Raw genomic sequence first — 13,403 nt, 5'->3', positions numbered from 1 at the left:
GCTCAGGCAATCCACTCACCTCAGCCTCCCAAAGGCGTGGGATTACAGGCTGAGCCACCGAGCCCTGCTTGGGACTAGCTTCTTGAGGCAAAGCAAAAATGATTTATTATAGAACTTTTTCTTTTTTGATGTAACTGCTTTAGTTGCATTCCCTACATTCTGGCATGTTGTATTTTTTTGTTTTTATTCAGTTTAATTTTTTTTTTGTTCGTTATTTTTATTCTTATTTTTTTCTTAGTCTGGCTTCCTAGGGGGTTAGCTCTCTTGCTGCATAGCTTAGTAACCAGCCAGTGATTGGGAAGAGATTGTGCCCAGTTACGTGGACTCTGCACCGACACAGTGGCCAGTGATTGTGTAGGTCGGAGCTTCCTGCCAGCTTTCCAGGCAGCCCCATGGGGAGAGCTCATCTAGGCCTTCTCGATGCTTTCAACTCCAGAACTGCCTCCCTAGGTTTCTCAGATTTCTAACTGGTCTGCTGCTTGTTCCAAATAGGACCGCGACCAGAGGCTCCCGTATCTGTGGGCTTCCCTAGCCTTTCCCAATGCAAGGGCCTGCTCCTTGGACTGGCAGCGCTGCTGTGGCACTGCAGGCCCCTCCTGGTTTCCCGCCCTGCCCATGCTAATAGAATGGCCTTGTCCGCTGGGGGCCCATCAGGAAGGCCACAGACTGTGCGATCCTCACAGCTTAGTGTAAGGACTTCTCCGTTTGCTGTTTCACTTTTATTGGTTTCCAGAGTCCTGAAATGATGGTTGTGGATAATTTGTCCAGTTTTGTTACTTGTTTGGGGGAAATAAAATTTGCAGACCATTTCATACCACCGTAGCTCAGTGTCCTACCCCTGTGTGACCTTTTTTTAAATCTTATTTTCTTGATTCCCTAGTACTTTGGGCAGTCTGAGCAAAAATCATGTTCACACTGTCTTACTCCAGTGCCTTCTCTTTGCAGAGCCCCTTGTTCCATTAAATGGTCTCTATGAGATACATTTAGGAGCTAATTCACCAGTTACCCCTGGAAACACTGACACAGTTGAGCGCCCGTGAGGAAGGTTTACTGACCCAGTACATCCCTGTTGATGTTGAGAGTAGCCATCATGCTAATAAAAGCCTTAATCTTCCTTTTCAGTTCCAAGCATCCATTTTTACAAAGTTTGGCAGGGCAAGATCTGATGATGTTACTCTCTACTCCTCCTTTCCCAGTCTCCAGCAGCTCTTTGGAAAAGGTGCTGCTCATAGTACTGAAAGAAGCTAATGGGCACCATTCAGAGATAGTTTTATGCTGCCAGGTGGTACAAACAGCCTCAGTAGCACAACTTGAATGTGCACTTGCTTCCTAGTTGATTAACAAGCATTGAGGTCAAGAAATGAGTGAACTTTGGTAAAACACAGAAGGTGGGATTTCTGATATTTCTTAAGTTCTTAGTACAGTAAATATACTTCTGAAATCCACATACTCTGTGGTTGCCAAAGGCTCTTGTAACTCAGCAGAAGGAAAGGGAGTTTCTAGCCATTATTCCAGTGGGTCCTCTTCAGCACTCGGGAACACTGTATGGAAGAGTGGAGTATTTGAAATAACTGTCTCCAGGGCTGAAGGAAGGCACTGCGACGGAGACAGCCATCACCAGCAGGAGGTGGGGCTGATGGCCCTCTCAGGTGAAGTTTGAAACCACTCCTTGTGCATACTGTAGATTTTAACAAGAATGCTCTCGAAAAGGAATAATGCATATTGGAAATGAAAAATGCATGTTGAATATGAGGTATTTTAAAAAGTTAAACAGTATTTCGCTGAGTTGAACAGCACATGTTTAAATCACAGACCTCTTAAATGAATACAGTAATTAAAGGTAATTTTAGTGTTTTAAATTTCAAGAATATCATTAAAACCTGACCACTTTCCAGTGAGAAATGCCCATGCTGGCTCTAGTGAAATGACAAGTTTGGGTTTGCACTTTTGTGTGATGGTTTTGCTTCTCGGGTGAGCACTGATTGAGGCATGCTCCCAGTTGCTGGGAAAGAAGTGTTGAACGGAGCAGACTCTCATCATTACACTGCCTTCTTGGTTTCAGCAGGGAGGAGAGAGTGATGGCTTTTTTCACCCGGAAGGCCAGCCCCAGCGGCTTCCTCAGCCTCCAGAAGGGGGACCGCAGCCTGCCCGCAAGGTGACATTGACCAGAGGGGGCCTCCAGCAGACCCCACACCCACCAGTGGGGCCCCACACGCACTCAGCTGTCCCTCCAGGGATCAAAAGCATCCAAGGAATTCACCCGGCAAAGAAGGTACAGCTTTTTACCTAGCTCACAGCTCTGGAAACATGAAAGCCATGATCCCTGCAGGTGATATGTCCTACTAGTTAAGAAGGACATGTCTTAGGCGTTTTCTCTAGCTTGTAGTCCCAGGCACACGGTAGTACTCACATTAATAAATGAACCATCATGTCCTTTGTTTTCACTTTGAGAACACATTAACATGTTCACTGAAGCCTTTTCCTCTCCTGGCTTATCGAACAGTCTAGCTCTAGTAAATCACTCACAACTGAGAGTGTGGTTGTTTCCTGCAGCTCTGAGCTAGACACTCAGCAGCATTTGTGCTGTGTTCTGGAGGCAGTGTGTGTCCACACATGTCTGTGTTTATGTACACACATGTAACCTCAGCCTGAGCACACTTTCCTTCCTCTCCTCACTGATTCACCAGAGAATTCACAGGTGTGGAATCAGGTGTGTATTAATGAATTTCATAATTGTGACTCCAGTTCAGGGAGAGGAAGCTGAGCCCTTTGGAGGTGAAGCAACTTGCCCAAGAAAGTGGCAGTTCCCAGCTCTTTATTCTTCCCTCACCTGTGGGTTGGAGGGGGCTTCTCTGACCTCAGTCTGTCAGACAGAAGCAAGATGCTCCCCATACCCCCTTCTGTGGGAGTATCTGCACTCCTGTGGGTGAACTAAGAGTGACACCTTGTCATGAATGTTAGTTACAGAGGGCCCATTCCTTTCAACTGCTAGGGGGAGGCATCTTCTTAGGCTTCTCAGAGTCTTCACGGCTCTGCAGGAAGGGTGAGGATGGCCAGATGGAGAAGGCCTCTCTTGGTGCAGAAGCCAGCACCACTTGTCGGTGAAGCTACAGCCAGGGAGAAGGGGGAGCAGTTCCCTTCCTTCTTGTGCTGTTTCCAGGAGTACTGGAAGGGTGGCTAGGTCATCCTTCCTGTTCATACTGCCACCAAGTAGTATTGATATTAAGACAATTCCAGGGCTCTTTGAAGTATTTAAATTTCATTGTATATATTTCATTTATGATATGGGTGCAAACCAGATTATTCCATTTTGTAGCAGAAGACAGATGTACAGACACATTGTGTTGCTCCAGTGTTAAAGTGATACAGTCCCAAAGATTGGCACAGTGTGAATTTTATTCATTCAGGTGTAATCCCTAAATATATGATGAGAAAAACCTTAGAAAAACACATCCCCATACACGTGCATACATAACTACTTGAAATTCTTCATCACAAACCTCATTTACTCTCCTATAAATTGGGATAATGATGTTTTCTATCTTATTTGAGCGATTGTGAGGCTTCTATAGAAGGTGGATATAAAAAACCTGGTGTCTGACATGTAAGTAAGCATTTTTGCTAAAGGATATTATTAATATCCTAACTTATTATAGTTAGAACAGAAGAAAAGTTATTGACTACTGGTTTCCAGCCAATGCACCTTGCAACTTTGGGTATGTGTTTTCCAGTGTAGTATCTCTTGCCGTACTCCCTTTGCACTGTTTTATTTATTTATTTATTTATTTGAGTTGGAGTCTCACTCTGTCACCTAGACTGGAGTGCAGAGGCCGCTACTGGCCACCGCAGCCTCGACCTGCTGGGCTCCGGCAGTCCTTCTGCCTCAGCCTCCCGAGTAGCTGGAACTACAGGCGCGCACTACCACGCCTGGCTAATTTTTTGATTTATTGTAGAGATAAGGTCTCGCCTGCCCAGGCGGGTCTCAAACCCGCGGTCTCAGGCAATCCACTCACCTCAGCCTCCCAAAGGCGCAGGATTACAGGCTGAGCCACTGAGCCGGCTCCTTTGCACTGTTTTAAAACTTGCTTCACAAGGAGTCATGCTGTTACCTTCTGCAGAGTATTAAGAAATACTGAGGTTTACTTTTTCTTTCCCTTTGCATTGGTGCACATTCCCAGTCTTAAGGTTCAATTCTGATTTCCACCTCTTTCTCTCTGCCTTTTTCTGTCATGGACTGGGAGGTCATTTTAGTTCCTTTCTACCCATACTCTAGGACAGAATGAGGATAGGACATCTGGAAAACCTAGTGCTATTCATTTCCACTCTGCCCTCTGCATTTCACTGTATCTTGAGCTCTTAAGTTGGGCACAGTTGTACTAATTTTCTAATTAGGCGAAAATGCTGAAAATTTCAGCTGTCTCCTCTTTTTTAAAAGACCCTAGAGCAGTGGTTTTGTTTAAAAAATGATAATGTCGGGACCCCACCTTAGAATGGGTGCCCATAGCTGGAGGTAGAGGGATATTGTCATTGTTGTGTTTGTTTGTTGTTTTTAATAGCTCTGCAGATGATGGTAGTGTGCAGCCAGGGGCGAAACCCTTGTTGCAGAATCTGCCTTTTAGGTTTTCAGAATAGCAAATGCAGTCTTTACAAGATGAGTTGGGTACATAATGCCATGGCTTGTTTTGACTATAAGGTGGATTTAGCACTGCACACAGCAGGTTCCCACTGAAACCAGCCTGTGATACAATAGGAGCAATTTGGGCTATTAGGACTGAGAAAGTCCTTAGAAAGTACGCCCCTGTTAATGTGCATAATGTACTTGAGTTTCTTCATCTTTAACTTTATTTACAAGTTTGCAGCAAGTTTCTGATCCCCCATGGGGCTTCCACTACAGTGATGGTAACATACAGAGTGCACACGAGTGTGACTGATGGCATCTAGAGGGATTCAGGTTTGTTAGTTCCCTCCTGCTCCTCTACCTAGACCGGCTGGGTATTGTTGTCTCATTTAGATACTAGAATATTCTCTCTGAGAGTGGATAGAAAACCCTAGCTCCTGTCATGTTTTGAGAGATCCCAAGTTATCTGCTCACGTTTATATTTTAGGAGCTGTGGAAGAAATCTGAACTCCAAACTCAGAATGCATGTCTTTTGTCACCAGGCCATCATGCATGGACGAGGCAGAGGAGTGGCGGGTCCCATGGGCCGTGGGCGCCTGATGCCCAACAAGCAGAACCTGCGGGTGGTGGAGTGCAAGCCTCAGCCCTGCGTGGTGTCTGTGGAGGGGCTGTCCTCCTCCACCACGGACGTCCAGCTGAAGAGCCTGCTGATGTCGGTGGGACCCATCCAGGTAGCTGCCTGGGGGTGTGGTCTGTGCCAGGGTTTGACAGGTCCCAGGACAAAATCATTTCTTGATCTAAAACACAGTACCTGTTGCGTTGGTCACTTCATGTTAAAATAATACTTGGGAGGAAGATAAATACATCAGAACTCTTGCCTCAATGTTTGATTGTTTCGAAGTTTTCAGATTCTTCATTACAAATTTTAAGAAATAGTTCAGTTGAACAGATTATCTTTTGAGATTCTCAGGTTATCATAAAGTTCACAGTGCACGCATACATATACACTTTCCATTCCATCAAATCACTTGTTTTATTTGTGGTAGTTGATTAGATCTTAAAGTATTTAGCTTTCTTGTCCTTCATTTCCAGAAAAAACTTTACCTGTTAACAGCTGTGGAACTTGATTTAGAATTTACAAATATTACAGTAACTTAGACTGTATTTTCATCTCTTAATTTAAAACTGGCTAATTCTAATGGTTGAACATCCCTGCCGAGCTGACTGCAAATGAAATGAACACAATTCTAAGGCTTTTGGCAATGGAGTTTCCCATTCATTGAACCCCCCGGTATCTGCAGATCCAGAACCCTACAAATGACCTAGCAAAGAAGCCCATCTACCCACCTAGTCCCTTTCTGGCCTTTTCTGCCAGGTCTTGCCCACGGTGCCGGTCATTGCTGTTGTCCCATACCCTGCATCCCAAGTTGATCTGAGAGCAGAGCACTTTGAAAATGTGACTAATGGCCATTTTAGGACACTGAGAGTAAATGTTAGATTTCTGAATGGTATAGAGTGCTTTCTTTTGAGAATATCTTACAGCCTCTTGCTTCATGGGTGAATTTGGAAACATTTACAGGCTAGAGTTCATGCAGGTATTTAATTTATATGTTTTAGAGCTTGAGTTCTTAAAAATGAGTAGATGAAAGTCCTTCCAAAACAGTACGTATTTTTGAGGTATAATTACTACCACCTTCATTATTGGATTCCTAGAAAGATAATCAGGTTTAGTTTTCATTCGGGTGTAGTAATGAGAAGGTAACCCCCAAACTTTGGCCTCTGTTAATAGATAAGGCTGCTGGTGGTGCAGGTGGGGACACTTTATCAGTTATCAGAAGCACAAAGCTTATGCTGAAAGATAGGTTATTTCTAAACAATTGATCATAATGTGGATTAATTTGCAGGAACAGAGTTGACAGGAGATTATTTTAGATGCATTAAAATGTGGTTATTCTGATCCAAGGTTGTCAGAACAGATGGTAATTGAGAATTCTGGGTCAAATAACAGTTTAGCAGTGAGTCCAGATTTGAAAACCCAGAACCACAGATTCATCCGTGTACTCGGGTGGGGCATATGGTTATGATCCAGTGTCCTGATGATCCTCTTGTCAGCGGGTTGTTTTGCACTTCCCTGTGAGCAGAAGGACAACACTTTGGTTTCCATATGTGTGTGACCTGCTGTTTTATTTTTTTATTTTTATTTTTTGAGTTGGAGTCTCACTCTGTCGCCCAAACTGGAGTGCAGCCTTGACCTGCTGGGCTCTGGCGATCCTTCCGCCTCAGCCTTCCGAGCAGCCAGAATTACAGGCATGCGCTACCACGCCCGGCTGATTTTTTGATTTACTGTAGAGATGAGGTCTCGCTGCCCAGGCAGGTCTCGAACCCACGGGCTCAGGCAATCCACTCACCTCAGCCTCCCAAAGGCGTGGGATTACAGGCTGAGCCACCGAGCCCGGCTGATCTGCTGTTTTATAAGCTTTGCTTCGTCATATGCAGTCTTGATCATTTTCTTTAAAATTCTTGAATATGATACAGTTATCAAGTGCTGTTTGCTTCTCACAGCATGGAGTGAGGCTCATTGGCTCCTTTGTAAAAATCATCTTGGAGCCATTGCACAACCTTGTTACCTCTGCCTTACAAATAGAATTTTACATTTTGTACTGTGGGTTGTAGATGTCCTTTTTCCCTTTCATTTGCCACTTTTTTATTGTTATTCTGAAGAGAATTAGAAGAATTAGAAATGGTGTTATAAATAAAGTTTGATTTGGACCACTTAAAATCCCAGCAAAAAGCAATATTGGGATTGATATTAATTGCTTAATTAGAGCAGACGTTGTAAATGAGAATGAAAGTTTTTAGGTTACATCTGTGACTCCTAGAATGACACAGGGTGAGGTCTCATGAGCCCCTGCAGGTTCCTAAAGGGCGAGGAGTCGAGCATCTGGGCAAGGCCTGTTCCCCTTTCCAGAACAGAACTGAGCCCTCGTGTGTCTTGCCAGGCTTAGGGCCGTGGGCTGGCTTTGAGTGGCAGTTTACTAAACACTGCATTCACAAAATTCCAGGTTTCTTAGTTAAAAACAAAACCCAACAAAAACTGGTAATAAGCTTCTTTAGACAGCTCAAGAAGGAATGCTAGCAAATATAAATTTTAAAGAGGCTATCAGAAAAAAAATTTCCTTGTGGTTTATATATGTACTTTAAAGGGACAGTGCTAAATAACTGAAGGCTTTAGCGCTGTTTTCCTGGTTTGAGGGAAAAAGCTTTCTCTGTTTTGGGGTGATTTTTTTTTTCATCCCAAATGATTTGGAATAAAATGTCAAGTCTCTATCTGCCTTGGGGTATGGTGCCACCTAGTGTTCAGTAGCACAATTTCAAGTGATGGTGCTGTCTAGACTAGGAGGGATCCCTATTTCTTTGGACCTTTAAATTATAGAAAATTCTAGTAACTACATGTTAACTACACTTTTTAAACCCTTGGAATCTAAAAACTTGTCTCACTGTAGCATTGGTGTGGTGTCAAGTTTTGCTCTTGACTTAGTATTTTGCTTCCTTAAAATATGTTCATGAGCCTCTGTAGAAAATTTATTTACTCTGTAAATGATGAACCTATTATTTACAGAGTAAGGAAGGATAACTATATTTTATAGAACTGTCATGACCTGAAATGACATAAGTACAGTAGTGTGTTTCAACATTCCAGATGATAAAGGATACAGTAGGAATGGGAACCATGTGACATTAATTAATATTAATATTAAGCGAATCAGAAGATTCTGCTTAAAATAGAGAGGAATATGGGGTAATGGGATACTGATCCTTGTCCTCAGTAAATGGAAGAGGCGAATTTCTGCTAGTCAGGCAACTTCTTATTACAACCATACACGTATGCACATGCATAGACTCTTTTTCTAAAGAGGGAGAATTTTTCTTTAATGGGAGTAAAGAGTCTAGGATTCTGAACAACGTGAAAGTGTTTCTGGAATTAACTTTGGGTTGTGGAAGCTCTTCCTTGTTAGGTGGTGTGATATGGCTTGTGGAAGCTCTTCCCTGTTAGGTGGTGTGATATGACTGTCATATGGTTCTAGATGGGGTGGTAGATACAAATGCAGGAAGCTGCCGGCCAGAGTAGTAGTCTTTTTACTCACATTTGCTACTTAATTATAGCAGTACAATTAGTTATCCTCAGAAGTTGTCAGAAAATATCTTTGGAAAGTGATGGTAATCAGAGTGAAAGTTGGTATACGAACCTTTCCCTCTGCCTTAAGTTATGGGGTAGGAGTGCAAGAGGGTATGGGGGAGAGTAAATATGTAGACTTGAGATAGACTGTAACTTTTGGTTTGTTCTGGGTGAAAAGAAAACTTTTCACTATATGAAAATGTGTTACTGAATTATATAGGCATATAATTTCAAAATACAAGCAGGTGATCATCAGTCTTTTAGCTTTCACTACACTTTCTTTTCCTCTGCTCTCAATAAAGAAATCATCAATGTTTGTCATTTTGGTAGATCAAAAATTATTTCATATTGACAATTTCTGCAATTTAATCTTACATCTAGAAAATAGGGATTATTTGAAAGAAGTTGCAAAAAATGTAAATAAGCAAGGCGGATAGGAAACAAATTTTAAGATAGCACTGTTATTGTGTTGCATGTTAAAAACCTAGTCATTCCTCTGCTTGTAGGATCTCATTGAAAGTTTATACTTCTTTGACTGATACCTCCTCAGCCAAATGGAGGTTTAAGGCACTTTGTTTACAAATAAATCTTCTGATATTAAACATTTTCCATTGGCAGCTTCATTCTGGCATTTTACTAACTTGTTTCAGAATAAACAGACCAAGTTCTTTGCTTCCTCATGAGCTGCCTCAGTGGTCTGCATTGCTGGCCTGTGTCAGTAAGCTGGCCTTTGTCAGTGAGGGCACCCTGGGTGCCTCATCCTGGGGGTGGCTGGTGTGCTAACCTTATCAATGCCCTTTAATTTGGAGACTTGGAACTTTTTGTTGCTGTAAATGTTGTTACAGGAGCACTGAAAGACAACTTTATAGAAAGCATTTTGAGGTTTTTTGTTTTTTTTAACCAGTCCTCTTTTCTGATAGAAGTTCTGTGGTTGTTAAAATGGAGAATAGCTATTTCAAACACAGTATAGATTTTTTAAGCATTTTCAAGTCACTGATATTTTAGTTATGCACTTTCATCGTAGATCTTTGACATACTTCAAAATGAATGACCACACATGTAAGGACTTTTATAGGATGTTGTGTCACTGTTAGTTATTATCTCCAGCTATCTAGTGTCCCTGAACAGAAACTCAGGCAGATAGTTGTTGGCCACTGAAGATGCCATGTGGAGCCTCAAGAGGTTCCAGCCAGGCTCGGTGGCTCAGCCTGTAATCCCGCGCTTTTGGGAGGCTAAGGTGAGTGGATTGCCTGAGCCCGTGGGTTCAAGACCCACCTGGGCAGCTTGGCGAGACCTCATCTCTACAATAAATCAAAAAATCAGCCGGGCATGGTAGCACGTGCCTGAAATTCTGGCTACTCGGAAGGCTGAGGCGGAAGGATCGCCGGAGCCCAGGAGGTCGACAGAGTGAGACTCCAACTCAAAAAAAAAAGATGGCATGCCCCATGCCAGGAGCTGCCCAGCGATACCTGCTCTTAGAAGAGTCAAGGGCACCTGCATGATGCCCCAGACACGCGGATATTAAGTTGACTATGTCACAAAACAATTGAGAAGGACCAGACTCTGGAGACTGAGGTTGACTGAGAGTTCACTCAGCAGCACCTAGATTGCTGAGGTCTTCCCCTGCCTGTCCCTTCCAAATTCTAACCCCTAAACCCTGAGCCTCAGATAAAAAAAGTATTTCCTCTCTCCTTACAGCAAGTTGGGGGTCTAGATGTTAGTTATTTTCTTCAAGTGCTTCCTTTGCAAATCTTGACTGAATTCATCATTTTTTTCTCACCAATCTTTATGAACTCATTTGTTTTCCACTGTGAAGAATGGTTTCTGGAGTAGTTGTTCTGTGCCAAAGAGTTGACTGGAGTCACCGTCCTGTGGACTGTTGGGTCCCCCAGCAGTTTCCTCTGGTATGACTGTTCTTAAAGATTAGTGAGGGCTCCTATTAAAAATCAATTGACAGAAAGATGTGAGAAGAGGAAGTGCCTCTATCCAAGGTTTCCAGCCACTAGGTGTCACAGAGAAGGTTTGGGCAGTTGATGTGGCCAGATGATGGAAGGTCTTAACACCAGGCTTGGAGCATGTGTTACTCATGGGAATGACTTATTAAAGTACTGTTTTGTAATAGATTACCTGGACAGGTAAGAAAAATTGCCAGCGAGATAGAAAGAAAGGAAAGTCAGTTCGTTTGTTCCAAGTGTCATCCTGAACTCAAATTTTGTATTAAAGCTAATAGTGCATAAATATATGTATTAGTATTTCTTGTTTTTGCCATTTAGAACATGATTTTAAAATGTTTCTGTTTTCTTCTTCTAGAGTTTACAGATGCTTCCCCAGCAACGGAAAGCCATAGCTAAGTTCAAGGAGCCAGCCCACGCATTAGCATTTCAGCAGAAATTCCACAGGTAGCCAGTGTGTTCTGTGGTTGTAGAGATTTGGGAGTGGGAGGGAAGGCCTTTTTACTGTGCTGTGCCCACTGTCACAGTGGCAGGTGTGTGTGCCCACCTGTTACCATAGAAGTACTCAGGACACACAGAGAGCAGGCAAGGATCTTCTCATAAGATGTGCATCCTTTTGTCAGTCAAGAATTGCCCTTTAGTTTCCTCCCACCTTGGTAAGTTGACGGTTGATGTTCAGAGTTTACATTGAGTTTTCTTTAAATGTTCCCAGGCATATGATAGATTTGTCACACATAAATGTGGCCCTGATTGTGGAGTGACTCCTCAAGGGAGAGCCAGACATCTGCTGTGAATACACTTTGGAATTCTTCAAGGAAGCTCCGACTGGCCATAGAATCCCCAGGAGTGGAAGTCTCTCCGGCTGCAGGCTTGCTAACTGTTGTCCAAGCGCCAGCCAGCCACAGGGTTGATCCCAGAAGAGCTGGACTTAGAGGAGCAGCAGGCTGGAGTTGGTATTAGATTGCTTCAGGTTCTGTTGCCACCACCATGAACTCCAAGTTTCTCATTTTCTTTTGTTTTCAAAGTTCTTGCAATGCATGTAGACATCGTTCTTCATGATCTGACTGTATGATCGATCACAGTGACTTAGATTCAGGAAAGAACATTAACATCACAAATTCTAAGTATTTTTCACAGCAAAGAATATTTGATAATGGTTGCACTTATCTTCAGTGCAGGCTAGGAAAAGAGTTTTCTCAACCAAGCTTAACTTGAGTCATCTTCTCAGAAAGCCCTCAAAAGGCTCTTGTAAAAGCATAGATTAAAATTCGGGTGATTATTGATTGACGTTTGCATATCCTGGAAAGCCAGGGTATGAGTGGGTGGTTGGGAGTGGTGCCGATTGAACGGCGGATTCTGCTTCTTGTCACTATCTCAAAAGCACCAATTGGGTGTTCCTAGTTTCAGGGTAAACATACCTACTCCTTTATACTCTTTTCCCAAACAAGGCAGGCATGCTGGACAAGCCCATGGCACGGCCTCGGCTTAGAGCAGGGGTCTGTGATGCCTCAGTGGCAGCCCTCTGACCTCATTCCCACCGCCTGAGGTGGAGGAACAGCTTGAAGGTGGAACAGACCAATCTTGTTTTTTTCCCGTTTTTAAATGCAGCCCGAGGTGGCATATTAATGTCACTGGCTATATCTGACGTGCTATGGGAACCTGGTGGTCATTACTTTGATTGCCTCCTGTTTTTGAAGGCCACTGGAGCAGGAACTACCCTGTCCTTAAGCAGAAATTATTCATCCTGGCGTGCCGTGGCCCATGGAGTATGGTGTGAGGATGACTGTCTTTCAGGGACAGCATAACACAAAACACAATGTGTCTTGTGTCATTGTTGAAACCGTATTTTCTAGTTCTGGTAGGTTCCTTTAGGTGAGGCTTAATGCTCCATGAAAGCTACCTGTTCTGGGCAAACACTGGAAAAGTGCCTTACTGTATTTCTGCTCATGAAAGAGTTTCACTGTTTTGGATATATTCTAAAGTGGACCTCAACTATTTGAGCAAATAATACTAGGGCATACTCAGACTTTTTAGCTGTATTTTATACCTACGATTTCATGTAACATTTACTAATAGAATTAAGGAAAATAGAAGCCTGTTATCACTTATGCCTCTGGAGGGAGCGAACCCTAGTCCTTGTTAGCTTCTCTAAGGAAGGGGCTAAGGAGATGGGTATGAGACTTGAATCATCTATTTCCACGGTGACATTTTATATGACTTTTTCAAATTCAGTTACCAAAACAATATTAAAAACTGAAGGAGGCCTTTCCAGGCTCTGTGAGCCTTTCTGTAGCTTTAACTCTAAAATGACGTTGTGTGCTTAAGAGTAACACTGCAGGGCATTGTTGAACAGTGGGTCCCAGGAAACAGTGGCACTTTGAGTATGTGCTAGAGCCCTGCAGCTATAGTGCCACCACCCCTGCTCCAACCCACCGAATGTGGGGTCGTAGGTCAGCCTTGCCTCACGATGCCCGCAGGAGGGTGTCCAGGTGACAGGTCTGTGTGCCTGTCTGCAGGTTCACACGGCTGTCACTGCCCGCTAATTTCTTCTTTTAGAGACAAATGTGTTTGTGTATTTAAAAGTGTGGCTTATCTGTCTCAGTCCACAGGGAGCTGTGTTGGAGTGATGACTTTGTTAGTCCATGAGCTCTGATTA

The 13,403-nt window shown here is 43.2% G+C and overlaps 1 protein-coding gene across 1 annotated transcript in view; it reads left to right on the top strand.

Annotated features, from left to right (window-relative positions):
* RBM33 (RNA binding motif protein 33) overlaps window positions 1-13,361 on the top strand; it is a 91,969-nt gene extending 78,608 nt beyond the window's left edge. The window contains exons 13-16 of the mRNA XM_008062946.1: window positions 2,063-2,272; window positions 5,161-5,349; window positions 11,106-11,194; window positions 11,460-13,361. Coding sequence (XP_008061137.1) covers window positions 2,063-2,272; window positions 5,161-5,349; window positions 11,106-11,194; window positions 11,460-11,508 — 537 coding nt within the window. The 3' untranslated portion in view covers window positions 11,509-13,361. The remainder of the gene's footprint in view (window positions 1-2,062; window positions 2,273-5,160; window positions 5,350-11,105; window positions 11,195-11,459) is intronic.
* The last annotated feature ends 42 nt before the right edge of the window (window positions 13,362-13,403 follow it).

Source organism: Carlito syrichta, unplaced genomic scaffold, assembly GCF_000164805.1.
Source record: "Carlito syrichta isolate Samal-C Ts95f unplaced genomic scaffold, Tarsius_syrichta-2.0.1 Scaffold306131, whole genome shotgun sequence".
Classification (NCBI taxonomy): domain Eukaryota; kingdom Metazoa; phylum Chordata; class Mammalia; order Primates; family Tarsiidae; genus Carlito; species Carlito syrichta.
This window is presented reverse-complemented; position numbering and strand designations above follow the sequence as displayed.